This window comes from Cydia amplana, chromosome 4, assembly GCF_948474715.1.
Source record: "Cydia amplana chromosome 4, ilCydAmpl1.1, whole genome shotgun sequence".
Taxonomy (NCBI): Eukaryota; Metazoa; Arthropoda; class Insecta; order Lepidoptera; family Tortricidae; genus Cydia; species Cydia amplana.
Window position 1 is genome coordinate 4,258,627 of NC_086072.1, and position 18,523 is coordinate 4,277,149.

The following is an 18,523-nucleotide window of genomic DNA, read 5'->3' on the forward strand; positions in this document are numbered from 1 at the left end:
CTATCCTAATTGAATGTAATGATGTATGCCGTGACCTCATAAATGTCCCTCGCGGCTACGACGCTGCTGGCATACATGTGTCCTGATTGAATATTTTTTACTATGTTTACATGTTGATAGAGGCAAATAGGTAGTCACTTGGATATCTATGGGAAAGAATGAGATAGGTGCTAATTCTTTTTTTATAAGTAGGCAGGTTAGGGACTTGAGATAAAGCTATATACGCCGATATTTGTTACCGTAAAATGGGGTGAGTAGGGTCAAAACTGAAATTCAAACCTCGATAATATTTTATTTTTACATATGAAAACTGAATTAATGGTGTATATAATAAGTGTTCCGGACGTTTGTATTTTAGTTTTTATTTTATTTTGGGTAGTTCCATTTTATAACTTTGACGATAAAGAGGAAAACCCACCTCACCCCGTAGTGCCTCGTATTTGGGGTGAGAGGGGTTTTCATACAAAGGTGATTTTGGAAGATTGTTGGATCGATTTTTTTATTATTATGCGTATTACTATAGCTCCATTTTAAATTGGAATACATTATTTTTGTAGCAGTAGCCTTAAAATCCCTTCTCACCCCCCTCTCAAACCTTCTCTCCCCATTCATAACCCACCTCTCCCCGCGAAACCTACTCACCCCGTTTTACGGTATGATAACATTTGATAATTAGGTTTAAAAATTCAACGGCAGGTTATTCTTCAGCTTTTTGCAGTACAGGTGGCGTACAAAAAGGTCCTTCGTTTGCCATATTATTTATACACGTCTGATTTATATTGATTCTACAGATATCGCTATAATAGGAATATACAATGTTTAGTTCCCTATATTTCAATATTTTATCTATATTTGCCATTCCCACGCCTCCCGTGGCTATGTTTGTGGTTAGGAGGGTCGATATGTCGATAACGAAAGGTGTCAGCTACAAACCAGATAGCAAAATAATGTTTTTACCTAATAATACCTATCTACTGTCCGTAAAATAAAAAAACTCATTGTATTGGTTCACGTCAAGATTTAGGTAGGTTGCTCTACTTCCAAACCCGTTCAAAGAACCCGCCTGCTCCTGAATTCCCAGATAAGAGGAATTTTAAAAGCCAGCAATTAATTAAACAGTGAATAATAGAGATAATTTAGCTTAGTACTCAACAACTAACTAGCAAATCCATTATAAATAGGTTATATAAGTTGAATAATGATTAGATATTAGGTACTTGTGTCCGCGCCGTTGTCCCTTACAAGTGGCTTAGTAATCGGACCACGCGTGAGCGAGGTCAAGCGTCCTCGTCTCGTCAGTGGCCCTGGATCCTGTCCTGATAACGTTCAAGCTGTTTGTTAATACTTGCCAGTTCCTTGCCGTGGGGAGCAAACACCTGGGGACACTCAATGATATTATATAACCATAGATAGGTTATAGTCATACTTGAGGAGCACAAAAAATACTTCCATATTTATTTCTGTGCCTACGAAGAAATCTGTTATTTTTGATTAGTTTTCTCATTGCATCCATCTTTGTCACACTCGTTGTTAAACATAAGGTCGTCTCTTTCTCATTCGGTGTGCGGGAGCTCGTTAGCACGTGCACAGTTCTCGCTTGTCCAGCCGCGTCTAAAGGAAACTTGTCCAATTTGTCACAAGTTAAGCGCTTCAATTTTGGAACGCCTATAACCTATCTTGAGTTTATAAATCATTGGGGACACTTAGAAAGGACAATGTTGCGGGTTTTCCCGCGCGGTAGACTAAAATGATGTGCCGAAAATATTATACTCTTGTACCTATCAGAAGTAAACTTGGCAGTTGGTACCTATCGGACCCTGTAAAACCTGTTGTACCTAGGTACTCGTATAAATTTCACTCCCGACGCAAAAAGAGAGGTTACCTATACAGCGCCGGCCCGAGCACTCGATCAGGGTAGAGCGAGATTAAGTTTTGGCGCTCCATGCCAAGCCATGCTCTGAGGGCCTACCGCGAACCACGTTCGACGTGTTGCCTCCCTGTCACACTTACGTACGAATTTACAAGTGCGACAGAGAGGCAACACGTCGAATGTGGTTCGCGGTAGGCCCTCAGTATTAGGTGCTGTAGTTACCCGTCCGTGTTATCTAGACTAGATGTTTGTTTTCACAGTTTTTGCCATTTTGCGCGGCCGCTCCACTCGCTCTACCCTAGATCCGGCCCTGGTTACCTATAAGTAAGTAAAAGATAGTCTGCGGCATTGTATAGCTCCCAAATCGAGGAGCCGAGGACCTGATGGTTGTGGTGTTCTAATTGAAAATATAATAGTCTTGCTAATCAGTCACGACATTTATAGGGCTACCTACCTACACCTACCACCATATTGACGGTAACATAGAGATATTTGTAACTGTAGGCCAACAGAAAGCTGGTTTAATAAAATTGATTGGAACTATTTTCAGTCTCGCGCCTATTTTCCGCCACAAGTGTTTTTAAAAAGCGTTTTGTTTCACCTTAAAGCGGAAATGCTTCTTGCCTGAAATGTTTTTGTCTCATCTCTATTGTAGGGAATTTGTGAATGATTAATACTCTTCCTATTTTTTAATTAGGTAATAGAGAAAAAGGAACTTCCTCACTAAAGTTATTGTTTAACTAAGATGGGTGTATATTCACAATAGACCGCGATTTGCCTTCACCCTAGTTTTTGACATTGAAAGAAACTGTCGAACTTTTTCAAACGATTGTTGTCACGCGCCGGTAACACTGCCAGATGCGAATGTCCGTCCGCCCTCACAAATAGCAGTGGAGGGCAATGTCATCGTGAACTAGGTCGCCTGCTATTGTTTTGTTCTGCCGCGCGACGTCTAGCAAAACGTTTGGTTTCACACACCGCACGTCAGTTCGCCCGCGCCAGCTGAGATTGACAGAACTGACGTAGCGCGTTGTTTGGTGCGAACTGCGAAATGTCATCTAATATAATTAGCGAAAAGTTGCAGATAGATACGAAACTGAACGGTTTGAGTGCTTCGTTTAGTGATAAAGGTCTGACGCCTCTGAACGGGCGGTATAAAGCTAAGAGTTTGTCGAGTGATAAGTTGAACGAGTCGAACGCGGATCGGGCGGCGATCCTGGACGATGTTGAGGCTCACCACGTTGCGGAGAAGTCAGAAACTCCTGGGTGTTTAGTGCAAAATAAAGTGATGGATCAGGAAAAACATAACGGGAACGGGTAAGTTTTCAGCCCTCTATTTCTAGACAGCAGAACGGCTTTGGGTCACCTTGGACCTTTGACAGTTTAAAAGTTATAGAGTGAGTGACCGATAAAAAAAAAAATAGTACGTACGTTTCGCGAGAGTCAAGATCGCATGGTGCATGTCAATTTATTGCCATTTATTGAATTAAAGAGATCTTTGGTGTCTATTCAATAAAAACCTATACTTAATTATTTTAGATCAGAGGTAGTTTCACATCAATCAATCATGAGCATATAAAAATTTAACATATTAAAACGGGGTCACTCACATATTTAAAAATATATTTATAATCGAATTAGAACAATATATTTTCATTTCAATGTTTGATTTAACAATACGTTAGTAACCCATTTGAATATAATTATTTAATGTTGGTGTCTCAAATTTTGCATTATCAGCATCATAGGAAAATTGTTGTAGTTGTTGATTATATTGTGGTGCTGCTGGCCAGCCCTCTGGCAGGGAGGCTTTGGATGGCTGGGCAACCCCACTACAATTCTTTTTTTCCAACTTATCAATACTTTCCATCGCACGGATAGATTAAAGCGAGCAATGGAGCCGATAGTAAAATTAAAATTAAAGTCATGCTCATCCTCATACTCATTTAGTAATTTTAACATAAGTAGCCTTGAAAAGCTTGTTTTGTAGAAGTTGTGGTAAATTGTAATTTTATTAAGTTCATAATTTATATAACATAATTATCTCTTATTAAATGCAACTTCATACCTAACAATATATATCAATATAGTATTATTAACTGTGTGATTAAGTTGAAATATAGCAAGTCAGCAAGAACTATGAAATTCTAATAGGTATTATACGAGTAATATTATGTTTTAATTATAATTTAAATATTTAATTACTTAGAGGCAATTAATTACTTACTTAATTATTTAGATGCTTATTTTAAAGGCATTTCAGGGCGAAATTACTGAGTGAGTACCTATGATGAGGATGAGTATGAATTTAATTTTAATGTTAATGTTGACTCCATAGCTCACTATAATCTTTCCGTACTATGAAAACTCAAAAGTCTGATGCCGAATTATTACTTAAATTGATATAATTACTTGCAATGAGAACACAACTGTGTTTATTTGTTAGCATGTTATCATATGAACCTTTTTACCGCAGTACACTATGGATTATATTCAAAAAACTACATATGCACCATCTAAGTTTTCATTTTAAAATTGAATTGAAATTAAATTAATTTACATTTTAGCATCTACACCGCTTAATCTAATCCATAGACAAGAAAAAAAAAGACAAATCAACCTAGTCCAACAATAGCTCAATAAGACAACAATATATATGTATGTATAGATAAACATTTAAATACATAGAAAACATCCATTAGTATATTAGAGAAGCATTGATGATTGACATTATCGATATAGGCTCTGGCCTTTATTATTTTATTTTATTTATTTGGAGATCCAACAGCTATGACATTAACATAGAAATTTCAATAGATACAGGAAGCCAATTATAGGAACTCACAGGTAGTAACTAACAGGTACTACTTATTACTAAGGCTATGCACTATCATAGACTAGGAATCCTCTAGACGGAGTTTAGAGCAATTATTTCATGAAACTGATGCTGCCAAAAATAGGGGGTGCGGGGGGACGAGGTGAGCGAATCCGATTGACTCGAAGATGGAGTAAAACTACCGTATAAGTGGCAGAGGGGGTAGCGTTACTATGCTCAGTCTAGAGGATGTCTTGTCTGTGCGCACTATCACAACCACATATGTGAACAAAGCCAATACAAATTATATCTAATAAGGATAATTTGGAAGTAACTAAGATACTAATTAATTAACAAGTAACATAATGAGGATTCAGGTAAAAATAAGAATAGTACATAAGTAGGTATTTAAGAAGGCGACAACTAAAGACTCGAAATATCTCTGCACTAAATTACGTTAATTACTTAGTATTTATTTATGCATAACTCCGTGACGAGCTAAGCTCGATGCCCAAATACCTTATTCAAACAACGAAACTCGTGCCATTGAACTGATTGCAAATAAATTTACTCTCCCAAAGAGTTACGTGCTTGATTTGATATGGGTCTGACATTCGCATCTCTGTAAGTGTACTGTCCACTCAGACGCTCGAGTTGGGCGTGCAGCGGGCCGGGGCGTGCGGCGGGCCGGGGCGTGCGGCGTGCATGTTAAACAAATGCAAGCGTGTAGTAGCGGCCTTAGTGCACGCTGCTCACATCACTTGTGAGCCCGACGCCACGCTGCACGCCCCGCCGAACGCTCCGCTTCGAACGTCCACTCAGGCCTTACACTAACGCAATAATGCATGAGAGCGCAATTATTTGTAATTTGTATTATGATCAGTTTATTGCCTGTTGTTAATGTAAGTTAAGTATGAAGCGGTAGCTGAGTGGTTATTAAATACGCGTGTGGACAAATGGGAGGTCGTAGGTTCAAATACGACTAATACTACGAGGCCCAATGAGTTTCTCGAAACTTGATTAATTAATACCAAATTAATTTAGGTCAAGGAAAGCATATAGAACATAATGTTCGAAATATCAGTATCTCACGGCAGCAATACTGATCTGCGGTCGGGCGACACGTCGCTGGCTTCGTATCGCTGACTTCGAATGGTATTTTTTAGAAATATATAGAAATCAGTCGTGTCGCCGCGACGAGTCTGCAACTGCAGACTCTGCAGTCGCAACTCGCGACACGTCGCCGGGTTCCAACTTGTACCTTAACCGGTGAGATGTGACGATTACACATCCTATCGACAGTATCGACTCGCTGCCGCTTATGCTGAGTAAAGCAGAGTCATGCGAGCTCGCAGTGCTATTTAGGGCTACCCCACACTAGCTTCTCCCGAGCCTCGGCCTCTGATCAACTCAATCGGCTCGGCCACGACATTGAGCGACTTGCGACGGCGGCAGCGATAACTATAGGTTGGAGTTGGAGCATATGTTTCATTGCAACCTATGGTGTCGCTGCCGCCATCGCCAGTCACGTAATGTCGTGGCCGAGCCATATGGCTGCTGCCCAACGTAAGCGCAACTGTACAGCGACGCCATTTTCCATAGCGCTGACGAGACGCCGATGCTCAAAAGACGCTAGTGTGGGTATATCTTAACCTCAACATCGCATCCCCCTTGTAAACCTTGCTGCAGGAAATGCAGGCTATACACTTCCACAATAATCCGGGATCAGAATCAGTAGTATTAGCAGTATAAGTTGGTGACAACATGGTGACGACTCAGTATTTGATCTCCACGCGCGATGAACTGTAATGTCATATACAGTTGCATACGCTATTGCTGTATTGTCTTGTGGTTGCTGGTTTCAAAACAGTATATTAATGAGCAAACGTTCCACACGTCTACGCACGTCAAATGCATTCAAGATAAACAATACAAAATATTGTGAAAACAGCTGCATGTATTAACGTAATGGACCCTATAATGGACGTGGAACCGGTAATGGGACATAAAACCACAAATCCTCTAAAATAAGTATGTAAAAGTAGTTTATAAACACTGGCAATATTTTACCATAAATAAGAGTCATAGAGCTGTTTAAGTTTGACTTTTTATTAATTTCGGTTAATTTTTAAGAAATTGGCGCCAACCCAAAAGTTGTCGTGTCACTGGAAAAAATAACCAGTAAGAATTCTTAACAACTTCGCTAAGAGAGGTGAGTTCATATATTAAATTGTAATTAATTATTACTTGGTGTAAACTAGAATGTGTTTTGTTAATTGCATTTACCATGAGATAAGGTATACAACACATTATGTTGTGACTCTAGAGATGTATAAAAAATAGTAGTATTTTGCCCAATCCCATTATAGGAGCTGTAAAACTGCATACCTCCTATGATGGGATAATTTACATAATGATGCTTGCCATGGCGTAATTTCATGTTTAAACAATACAGAAGTATAATGTAGTTACTCGTACGAACTATGTCAGGAGGTCTTCTCGGACTTCGGATAAATTAATATCGTTTTTACAAAATTTTATTTAACTTGCCCTGTTAGTTTGTATACAGGGTGGATTTTCTTTTTGGGTCAGTGAGGGTAGCTACCAGATCCCGTGCTGCGACGAGAAAACGGTCTTAGAAAACCTTCCCTCGATTTCAAATTAATGAAGATTGGCTTTTACAGATTTTGGAAAAAACATACAGGGTGCGAGAAAAAGGTAATTTTTGACAATCTTTTTTTTGATGCCAATCGATCCCATTCCTATTGAGGATCAAAAGCTTGTATGGAGCTAAAAAAAATTCCGGCTAGAAAAGCCGGCTAGAAAAGAAAAATATAAGTTTTCATTTTCATACAAATTGTATGGGAAATGTTTTCCTCGATTTGTGGCTTTTCTAGCCGGAATTTTTTTTTGTTCCATACAAGCTTTTGATCCTCAATAGGAATGGGATCGATTGGCATCAAAAAAAAAGTTTGTCAAAAATTACCTTTTCCTCGCACCCTGTATGTTTTTTCCAAAATCTGTAAAAGCCAATCTTCATTAATTTGAAATCGAGGGAAGGTCTTCTAAGACCGTTTTCTCGTAGCAGCACGGGATCTGGTAGCTGCCCTCACTGACTCAAAAAGAAAATCCATCCTGTATTAGTTAGTGTGGTTCAAATCTTGGAAATGGCATTTGAGCCACTTTCGGATTTCCGATTGAGTTGAAATTTTGGATACGTATGCAAATCGGATGACAATGCAATCGGGTGACAAAAATGACTAATAACTAGTTTTTTGCCAAAAACTTATTCCCTATTCCAATATCTTATACTGATAGGGTATGCCCATTATAGGGGGCCCATTACTGGATCCACGTCCATTACCGGGGTTCCATTACTGGAGCTTTGGTGTCCATGACTGGAGAAAAAAACCATACTTTTAATTTATTAATTATGTGGAGACTAACTGCAGTATCTTTGATACAACACGCCTGAAACATGAAAGAAGGATAGGATATTCATCTTTTAACAAGCTAAGCGGTAGAACTTTTACATGTATCAGGGAAATATCACAAATACTCAAAATTTCCTCTTAAATGTCCCATGACTGGTGCCGTTACTATATGTATTTATATTTGTTGTATATTAGGACAACATCAAATACCAGAGTGATATACTATTTGGATCTGCTATTTTGTAAATTTTCCAAAAACTGTATCGATAAAAAAGCCATACATATAATTATTGAAACAGCTCATAAAATATGTAGGTATACTAGATGTCGCGCCATCTATACCCAGCTATGTATATAATACACGGGCCTGAATTCAATTGGGTATAGATTCGCATGGGCAACAAAATATCACCATAAATACATATAACACCATGCTACATGAGAGTAGGAGAAGGGGTCACCTAGGACCACACTGTTACATGTACAAGTACATTTACTTCCGAGTTGGCATCGCACGTTTCGTATCATGAGAGTGCAGTCTACTGGCCTATCCAGATTGACTCTCCCGTCCCGTACGATCGGTTCGCCTCCAGACTAGGTACTACCGTCTAGTACCCTGGTGTCCTACACACCACCTAGACGTGGGGGCGTTGCCCCCACGGGGTCCTCCGTATGCCTGCCCCCTAGACCCGACCCTTGTACTCCAACTCATAACCGACCGTACTACATGCTTTGCCTGTGTGCTTCCGATACACACTCCAGGAAGCCCCGGGCTTCCCAGTCCAATGTCGAGATTGCACTATTACGTCTTAGTGAAACTACGTTAACCAAGGACCGTTGGTTAACCCCTTGTTCCACTCTCATGTAGCTAGGATGTCGATTACATAAGCATAAATATGTGTGTAAACACTCACCGGGGCAGGCTCCCGTTACCGCGTGGCGGCGCACCATGTACCGACTCAGTACACCCAGCGCCGTCCTATTTAACGCCTCATGCACGTATTGCACGTACCTTCATTTCTTCTCTAATGGCGCCATCGTGCTTTTATTTCCCGCCATCAGAACTGTCACTCTGGCTGTCAGTGTTGCCACATGACAAAGTAACCTGGTTGATACCACTTACCAGCTTACATCGCGCTTGGCGCGACACTAGAATCGGTTTAGAAATGCGACCTGTAGAGTACGTAGACGCTTCCCGCTCGCTCGTTCAGTTATTATGTTCTGGAAAAAATATTTAAACCTTATTTATTAAATAAGGTAACAAGTAAGTGATATGTATATGCAAAAAATTATAAACTAAAATAAAAAACTAAAACTAACTACAATAACAATAACAAAAATTATAAATAAAAAACTGGCTCCAGCTCCGTGCCTTGTGGCAGGGTGCCAAGAAGGCTGGCGGCATTGCCGCGCTGGACGGCAATGCCAATGCGTTGCGCCAGGTAGGAGCCAGCCCTCTTGTTACCCGACGCCTCCACGAGATGCTTCGCCAGATCAGAAAATTGTACCATAAGATAGTCAAATTGTAATCAAATTGTAATAAGTTGTAGTCAAATTGTATCTAACACCAATGGATCATAAGTTATCTGAATAAAGAAATTATATTATCTTTATTTATTTCAACTCTTAGGCTAGGTTATTTTATAATATGGATATAAAAATAAAATACAAAAACACTTACAAAAACAATACAAAATACATATAAACATATTATAAAAAACCTAACCTAGGGTGCCGCCAGCAGCGGGGCAAGGCCCAAGCTGCCGGTGGTCAGGGCTGCAGAGAGAGGAACCGGCGGACTATCCGCGCCGTGTCCAAGATCACCGCCTTCTGCATCTGACCCTTGATCCAACCACCTAGCGAGAGTCTCTCAAGATGTTGGTCGAGACTCTTCGCTAATTATATTATTATTATTATAAGATGGAAGTTCGGTCTTTTTTTGAAGGCTTGAATTCTTGGTCTATTTTGAATTTAACCTCTGAGTAAGTAAGTAAGTAAGTAAGTAAATAAATACACTTTATTGCACCACAAAGAAAAATACAATAACAGATTTACAGTGTAAATAAAGGTAGCAACAGGCGGTCTTATCGCTGTAAGCGATCTCTTCCAGACAACCTTGGGGTAGCAGGATATAAAGAACAGAAAACTTTTAAAACGAAATAAATTACAGGAATAAGAAGATTACACATTCGATCATATACTATTATATAAATATATATTGAGTAATGGAGTAAAAACTGTTATTTATTTACCTTGATTATTTTATAAAACCTGTACGTATGCGTGAAATAATAAATTACCTAATACAATGTAAATTAAATGCTATACAAATAATTACTATCTTACTGTTCATGATAATATTTGACACAGACTGTATGACTTCATCATGTTTACCTGAATTACAACAGCAAGGTGTCCTTTTATGTTTTGTTAATATTGTAATATCATCACACGGTATTCGAATTATTTTAATCGTTTATAATCTCTGCAGGAAACATAAAACGTATATTTTTTATTATAAATTATGCCGATTTCGGTTCAACGTGACCCATTTTCATTTCTTAAGTTTATAATATGTACAGTAAAACTCATAGGCACGCCAAGAGATAACACTTACTTATTACTTTTAGACATATGAAGTGTCTGTGAATCTAGTGGAAATGAACGAAAAGTGGAAGCATTTGACCTCACCACCTCACCTCATTTGATTTCACCTGTGTTGTGTAATAAGTTACTACTACTACCTACATTTACTAGGTCGTGCGAGATACGAATTCGCGGCTTAGAGGCCAATTCGAGTTTTAGTTATTAGATCAAACACACCACACACAGAACACACAACACAACAGAAATAGATCTTATAACTAGACGCGAAATGGCCTGTTAATCACTCTAAGAATTATTGTGGTATTATTTGCAAACGTCTCAGCTTAATACAAAATTATGGACCCTGAAATTATAATGTTTTACATGTACTGTCTAATCTTTGAGACACTTTCTTACTCTGTTATTATTTACTACTTACTTGGTAGACAGTTTATTAATTATGTAGTGTTGTGTATAGGTTGCCAGAACTTCCGATGATGCATTGTCCTCTTTGCACCTCTTTTGTCTCTTAACACGTTCGCTGCTTAGTATAAATCATAATTAACAATACATACTTTGTATGTAGTGGTATGTATATGGTAGCTGTTAATCTGTCAACACAGTCAATATATAAAGGGTCGACAAGGCACTCGTGCACTCTCAAGTTATAAGTATCCATAGGCTACGGTGTCAGTTTTCCATCAGATCGCTTGCTTGCTAACATCGTGGTAAAAAAAAAACACCAAACGTGCAAACACGTGTGCACTGCCGGGGATTGAACTCGGTTATCATTTATCTAATAGATAAGTTTAGTTACTAATCCTTATGTTATCCATACTCGAACTAGTAGTGGCAGTATCTAATCAGATAATGTGCTTACTATCGGTTACTACCTATTAATTAGTTGAATTTTCATTTTTTAAATGTAGGTACCTAGCTATTATAATAATATATTTTAAAACGAATTAACTAACAGGTACGGCGATCTTTGTTTTTAGGGTTCTGTCTTTAAAAACTTGGCGTTATTCATAAACGGCTGCTAACTTAATTAGTTGATGATCGTCGTTTGTCCCTATCTGTCGTTATGCCATAGAGAGGGACAAATGACGAGCATCAACTGATTAACTTAGCAGACGTTTATGAATAAGGGGGATAGTATGTACAGTTATGGATGAAAACAAAAATATTGCTCAAAACAAAAGCATAAAGTGCTATTATCGTATTAATTTGTCGTCAGATTTATGAAGAGACTTTCCTAACTGTTTGATTACAAGATAATTTACAAGATAGTAATTTGTCTCAATAATTTGTTAATCGATTAAAATAATGATAGTATAATGATAACATGATATGATTGATTCTATGTCAAAATTTTGATCACAATGATCAATTAAATTCGACGAAAAAATCTACCACATTAGAAAGGACTGATAGATGTAGTAGGTAAAGGACAGGAGGTACAGTCAGAAATAAAATCATGAATCAAAACAATTACAAATTTCTTAGGTATCCTATATTAAATCATGTTTGCCCAACCGTTACTCGCTAGCGCTACTCCCTCTAATGATGTATTCTTTGTAATCAATCGACTTATTCTGCGAACGTCTCAGTGTACAGTGTAAACAGACTAAGTTAAAATCCAAAAGGCGTTAACACACATCCATTTTATAAGCAGGGGGTTCCATGATTCTAAACAGTTTTTAATTGCTTTTAGGGATAAGCTAAGCCTACTTATCTTCACGTATTTATTTACTCTACAAATAAAACTGTTAAGTACGCATCAAAAAATAAAGCAGAGTAAAAGCAAGATTTATAAAACTGACAACTGCAGTCGTATTCATGGATGGCTTTATTACTTTAATAAGTATAAGCGATTGAAAAATACAGACTGTCCATATCACGCTAACACGACGACAACTTCAACAATTTTTTTCCAAAACTTAATTATTTACGAAATTGGAAAGAATGTACGTAAGTAAGAAAAAACGATTTTCTATTTTAGTGACATCCATTCTTGGATAAATCAGACGGTTATTGTGCAGAAATCATCAGAATTGAATTAAGCCCTAATATTCAAACTTGTTTTTGATAAAGCGCCTATGCAAATACAGACGGGACCCTAATACAGCATGTTTACAGTATTATCGGCTCCTGTTTGCACATCGTAATGTTATCTTCAATGCGAAGGAGTGCCCGGTAGGTGATAACCACTCAAAGTATTCTAGATAACGACCCAGTAATGGTTGGAACTAGTTCTCATCGTGCGTTTAGACAGTAGTAGTAAAATTCGAGCTGTATTAGTGACTCAGTGTGGTTTTTTTCTATTTAAGTACTAGTTAAATAGTATTGGGACCGACGTTGGGTAGTGTTTAGTGAGTTGGAAGTGGTATTACGATTCAAGGATGTCTGAAGATAGCAAGCCGTTGATACAGTGAGTTTACCTAGCTTTTCTATGACACGTGTCTCTTGAAATTAAATAGGAATATAATATTCTTGGTTGTTTACCGAAAAATAAATACTGAAATACAAAAGAAACTTTAAAGTCAACAAATACATTAGGAAATGAGCAGCTGGTATGTGTCGCTAAAAAGTGACTTACCTTACCAGGCTACCATTTAATCGAAAAAATATTCTTTGTAAAATAGTATCTACGTGGGTACATATTTGCAGACTTGTTGATAGTACTTTATTCGTGTCGTGTCTATACATATAAGTAAACTAGGTGACATATAGTACCGCGACACGTGTTGGTAACTAAGGCCACGCGACTTTATTTGAAACTAAATAAGAACCAAATTATAAACTTTAAATAAATGTCATATACTAAGAAAAACTGACCAAGGCCTCCAGTGCCCCAGGCCACCAACCAAACCAAACCAAATTGGCAAAGAACCAAATTATCCAGAACTTAATGCACAGAAAAAAAAATTGACGCACTCATTGACTAATTCAATAATGAACTGAACTTAAGTAATAAAAAATAAATAAATGGTAAATAATATCCTAAAACCAATTTTGTTGATACGAACCGACCTGTTGGCCGGGTGTAACCCGTAAAACACATATGTAGTTCACGTTCACAAGTCCCAATTTTTGTGTACCTAGTAAGTAGTAAATATCTTGTTACTGTTATGCAAACATTTCTTTCATTGGGATATTTAGATATCTACTTGATATCTAAATGTTCAGAGTTCTAATCTAAATACCCTAATAAATACTAGATTCATATTTCATATCCGTTAAAAGAGTGACAAAGCTCCTAAAATTCATGTACCAAATCGGTTGGGTTTTTTAAATAACTGCATCTGTTCAGTCAATGTTAGATGCATGTACATACTCGTAGAATAATGTGGATTGTACATTCGCTGCAGATTTTACGACACAGACGCTATTGTCTTCTGATCTCTATGGATAGGTCTATGCATTGTGTATTATTAGTGCATGTTATCTAGTGAATAGCATACTAATTATATATGCAGGTTACTTGTCATTGTACTAGATACGCGTTGGATCTAGGAATCTAGGAGTTAAATTGCCCTAAAAGGAAAACAATGTATAACGGGGCGTGTGAGGAATCCCTGCCGCTTTCTTTCCGCCATCGCTCTAAGCGTAAAATTTCATCATACTGTATTTTATAACAATTACAAGTATAGCAAACATGGCTATGACCACAGACCACCTTAACTTAGGACACGCTGCTTCGACACGAAAAAGCACATATGTACATACAACACACATTTGTAGATTAGTAGATATAAAGTACTCAATTATTTTGCTTCCTGGTGTAACCATCTTCTGCCAAGATTCAGAGGATTTTTCCACGGCATTGACACGAGTCACCTTCAGTCACTTTTCTATCTGAATCTAAACAAAAATACCATTCAAAATAAAGATACCTATTCAGTAGACCTTATATCATTGCAATAAAGTTTAAAATGATCATTACCTTCATTAGTAGTCTTAGTTTTATATGAAATTGTAAGAAAACCCGTTGCAACGAATCGCAAATAAAAGAAACAGGTGCGTGTCAAATCGTAGTCTTTAATATTCATTTCGTGTTGATGTGTTGGGTGACGTGAATGCTCATGTACTATCTATTAAGTAATCATACATTTTACATATATATCCTAAATCTTGTCATTACCAACACGATTTTTCGAGACGTCCACATTTTCGCCGATTGTTGCAAACGAAAGCAGTTCTGAGCAATTTTTTATTCAACAAAAACATGACAAAAAAAACAATAAATAGAAAACAAAACTTAAAATTACAATTAAACTAAATACAAACTAAAAACTATTTTAAAATAAGACCAAACTAAAACTAACCTAAACCTAAAAAAAGCGGCCAAGTGCGAGTCGGACTCGCCCATGAAGGGTTCCGTATTCAGGGGATTTATGACGTATTAAAAAAAACTACTTACTAGATCTCGTTCAAACGAATTTTCGGTGGAAGTTTGCATGGTAATGTACATCATATAATTTTTTTAATTTTATCATTCCCTTATTTTAGAAGTTACAGGGGGGGGGACACACATTTTACCACTTTGGAAGTGTCTCTCGCGCAAACTATTCAGTTTAGAAAAAAATGATATTAGAAACCTCAATATCATTTTTGAAGACCTATCCATAGATACCCCACACGTATGGGTTTGATGAAAAAAAAATTTTTCACAGTATGGTTTTTAAGGTTTGTTCACAGTATGGGGAACCCCCAAAATTTATTGTTTTTTTTTTCTATTTTTGTGTGAAAATCTTAATGCGGTTCACAGAATACATCTACTTACCAAGTTTCAACAGTATAGTTCTTATAGTTTCGGAAAAAAGTGGCTGTGACATACGGACGGACAGACAGACGGACAGACGGACGGACAGACAGACATGACGAATCTATAAGGGTTCCGTTTTTTGCCATTTGGCTACGGAACCCTAAAAAGGCATCTACTAGCAGTTCTTAAGTTAAAAAGCTAGAGAATTTTGGGGGGGTTTGTGAAATTATTTATTTCATTGCATTCGCTCTTGTTTAAAACGTATTAGTAAACGTGAAATTCAATATAAAAACTTCAATTATGCGTTAGTCTCTTCTTATAGGCATCCAAACCGTTTTGAGAACTTTTCTTGACTCGCCAAACCTTGACCTTATTTATTAAGTCTTGTAACGATAGGTAACTAATAGGAATAGGTGTCTATGCAGTTATAAATATTTCACATAAAGAATTTCCAATACTAATAAATATAACAGCGACACAGCTGACTCTATTCTGAGTAATGATCAAAGATTAGAGTCGATCATCCAGCTTTTACCCAAAGCTCGCTGGAATAAAAAAACTTGTTTCATCTTTAATTTTGTTATCTGATTGGCGGCCCCCGTTCATAAATCAACCATGCGAACGATGCTGCGGCTCGCCTGTGTTCCTTTTGCCTCCTGCCGAATTTCTCCGAAGTATCTGCCACCATCGGCGTGTAATTTATTTAACAATTTATCCTCATGCCTATAGGATAAAACTATATCATATTTAAATCTGTCGTTCTCAAGTAAAATGTAAGTAATGTAAGTAATAAATAAGGCACTTGTCAAAAATTTGCAATTTGAAAAATAAAACGGTTTCCGAGCCCTGGTAATATGTAGGTACCTACTAGTAAGACGGAGTGTAGATCTTGACTTGTATTTATTATTTAATTTAATGACAACGTTCGATAAGTACCTAATATGTAATGATATCGTAATCATTACCTTGGCGCATGCACTTACGATAAAGAGCATATAATTAATCATCGTCTATGATCTGTGATAATTAGTATAGTTACTGTATTTATTAGGTAAAGGCAAATTTATTTTTGTATGGTGGATCGTGTCCGGAACACCACGCTACGCTCCAAGACCCAAATCGTCGATGTAGCTCGGAAGGCGGGCAAGCTAAAATGGGACTGGGCTGGTCACGTCTGCCGAATGCAGAGTGAGTTGTGGGGCAAAATCACGTCAGAGTGGGACCCCGAAAACTCAAACCGGGGCTCTGGCAGACCCTGCCGGCGATGGCGGGATGAACTGGACTCCTTTTTAAAGGAGTGGCCAGACATAGCACTGGACAGAGATTTGTGGAGAAATTGGGGGGAGGCCTTTGCCCAGCAGTGGGTCACGACAGGCGCCAAATAATAATAATATAATAATGATTGTTTAAACTTTAAATGCTTCTAAGTCCGTAGTCCGTCTGTACTAACCTAATCTATTTACCTGATATCGTTGGTGTATCACAAACCTTGTAGAGAAGAGACCGCATCTAAATGGGTCCAACGAGGAGATAAATATGTAATTTAAGGAAAATAATTAATATTTACAAACGAACATCCCATCTCCTTGTGTAACCATAGTGTCCTTCAGTAATTTAGCATATACTTTTAGGATTTTGCGCTCTATCGTGGCTAAAACGTACCAACAGAATGGTAACATGTTAACGAACGAAAGCTAAATTGTTTCGTAAGTACAAGATGTCTTCATTGCTTATAAGTATTTTTTGAGACTTGACTAATGGCTATAACGGTGTACCCGGACTGGACAATGCGCAGTATTTAGTTTGAGAAAAAAACCTGCGTTTGGTCCTACTCCGTTGACACCATTTTATAATCAGAGAACAAAAGCACGATGGTACGCCATCGCCACTAAAATGCTAAGGGGCCTACCGCGAACCACGTTCGACGTGTTACCTCCCTGTCACACTTACGTACGAAGTGCGACAGAGAGGCAACACGTCGAACGTGGTTCGCGGTAGGCGCTCTGACAATAAGGTCGTGTGTCGTGTAGATATATTTTTGAAACGTTGGCTTGTATATATAACTCGATCGTACCATTGTCATTAAAATTTTTATGAAGTTGAAGATGAATACCATTAAAAATAAAATCGCGCATTATAGCAGCAATTTCCATTTTTAACGTGCGTTTTAGACCTATGTTCGTGATTTTTTTCTATCGAGCGAAGGTCAAGAAGTCACGTTTCGAATCGATGAAGTTACTAGAGAAAGGACTCATGATTCCTAATTAATTTTTTGTCAACCGTATAGTAAACTAAATAAGCGCTGCTATTTTTCAAAAACTCCGCTGGCTGAACCTACTGCACCTTAATTCAAGTGATGAGCACATAGTACATATTTATCTCCGCGATAAGTATTCAATCTCAAGAGGGTAGTATGAGAGTTCGTTGACATGACTCCGACCTTATTAAGGACATATCGACTGAAACGTGTTGTGATACCGATAAACAAATAATTGATAACACGTTTGTCATTTGTCGAAATAGGTTTTTGTACTGCAAGTTTCTGTTGAACAAGATTCGATTTTATGTTAAGGTAGTAAGGTTAAAGGTGCTTTGACAGAAGTTGGACCCCAATATTATAGATGAATAAACATCCGTTGTTTTTCTTACTTTTGCCTATACGTATCGTATACTTATCTGCGAAAAACTTTTGCATATTCGCAATGTAGTTTTAATTCATTGGATTTTAGAGACGACGTTGCAACTGTTGCAAGTTATGAAAAAAAATTGCCTTCACTTGTGTGGTCTTGGAATTAATCATACGGACCAACTAATTTTGCATAGAACAAGAATGATAATCGTAAAAATATTATTGACCGTAAATATCTATAGGAACTGTATGTGGCGTATACTTAGTTTTAAATCTTGACGCATATAGGGTTATCAGACGTTAGGAATTTTCCTGACATGTCAGAAATTTTGGCCGTTTGTCAGGAATGCGGCCGGAATACGAAAATGTCAGGAATTTTAGTGAATTAACAATATGTACCTAAAAAGGTACTTTATTCAAA

General features: G+C 37.6%; 1 protein-coding gene across 1 annotated transcript in view; it reads left to right on the forward strand.

Annotated features, from left to right (window-relative positions):
* Nucleotides 1-2,537: 2,537 nt before the first annotated feature.
* Nucleotides 2,538-18,523, forward strand: part of LOC134663113 (proton-coupled zinc antiporter SLC30A2-like) — a 45,282-nt gene continuing 29,296 nt past the window's right edge. The window contains exon 1 of the mRNA XM_063519447.1: nucleotides 2,538-3,187. Coding sequence (XP_063375517.1) covers nucleotides 2,922-3,187 — 266 coding nt within the window. The 5' untranslated portion in view covers nucleotides 2,538-2,921. The remainder of the gene's footprint in view (nucleotides 3,188-18,523) is intronic.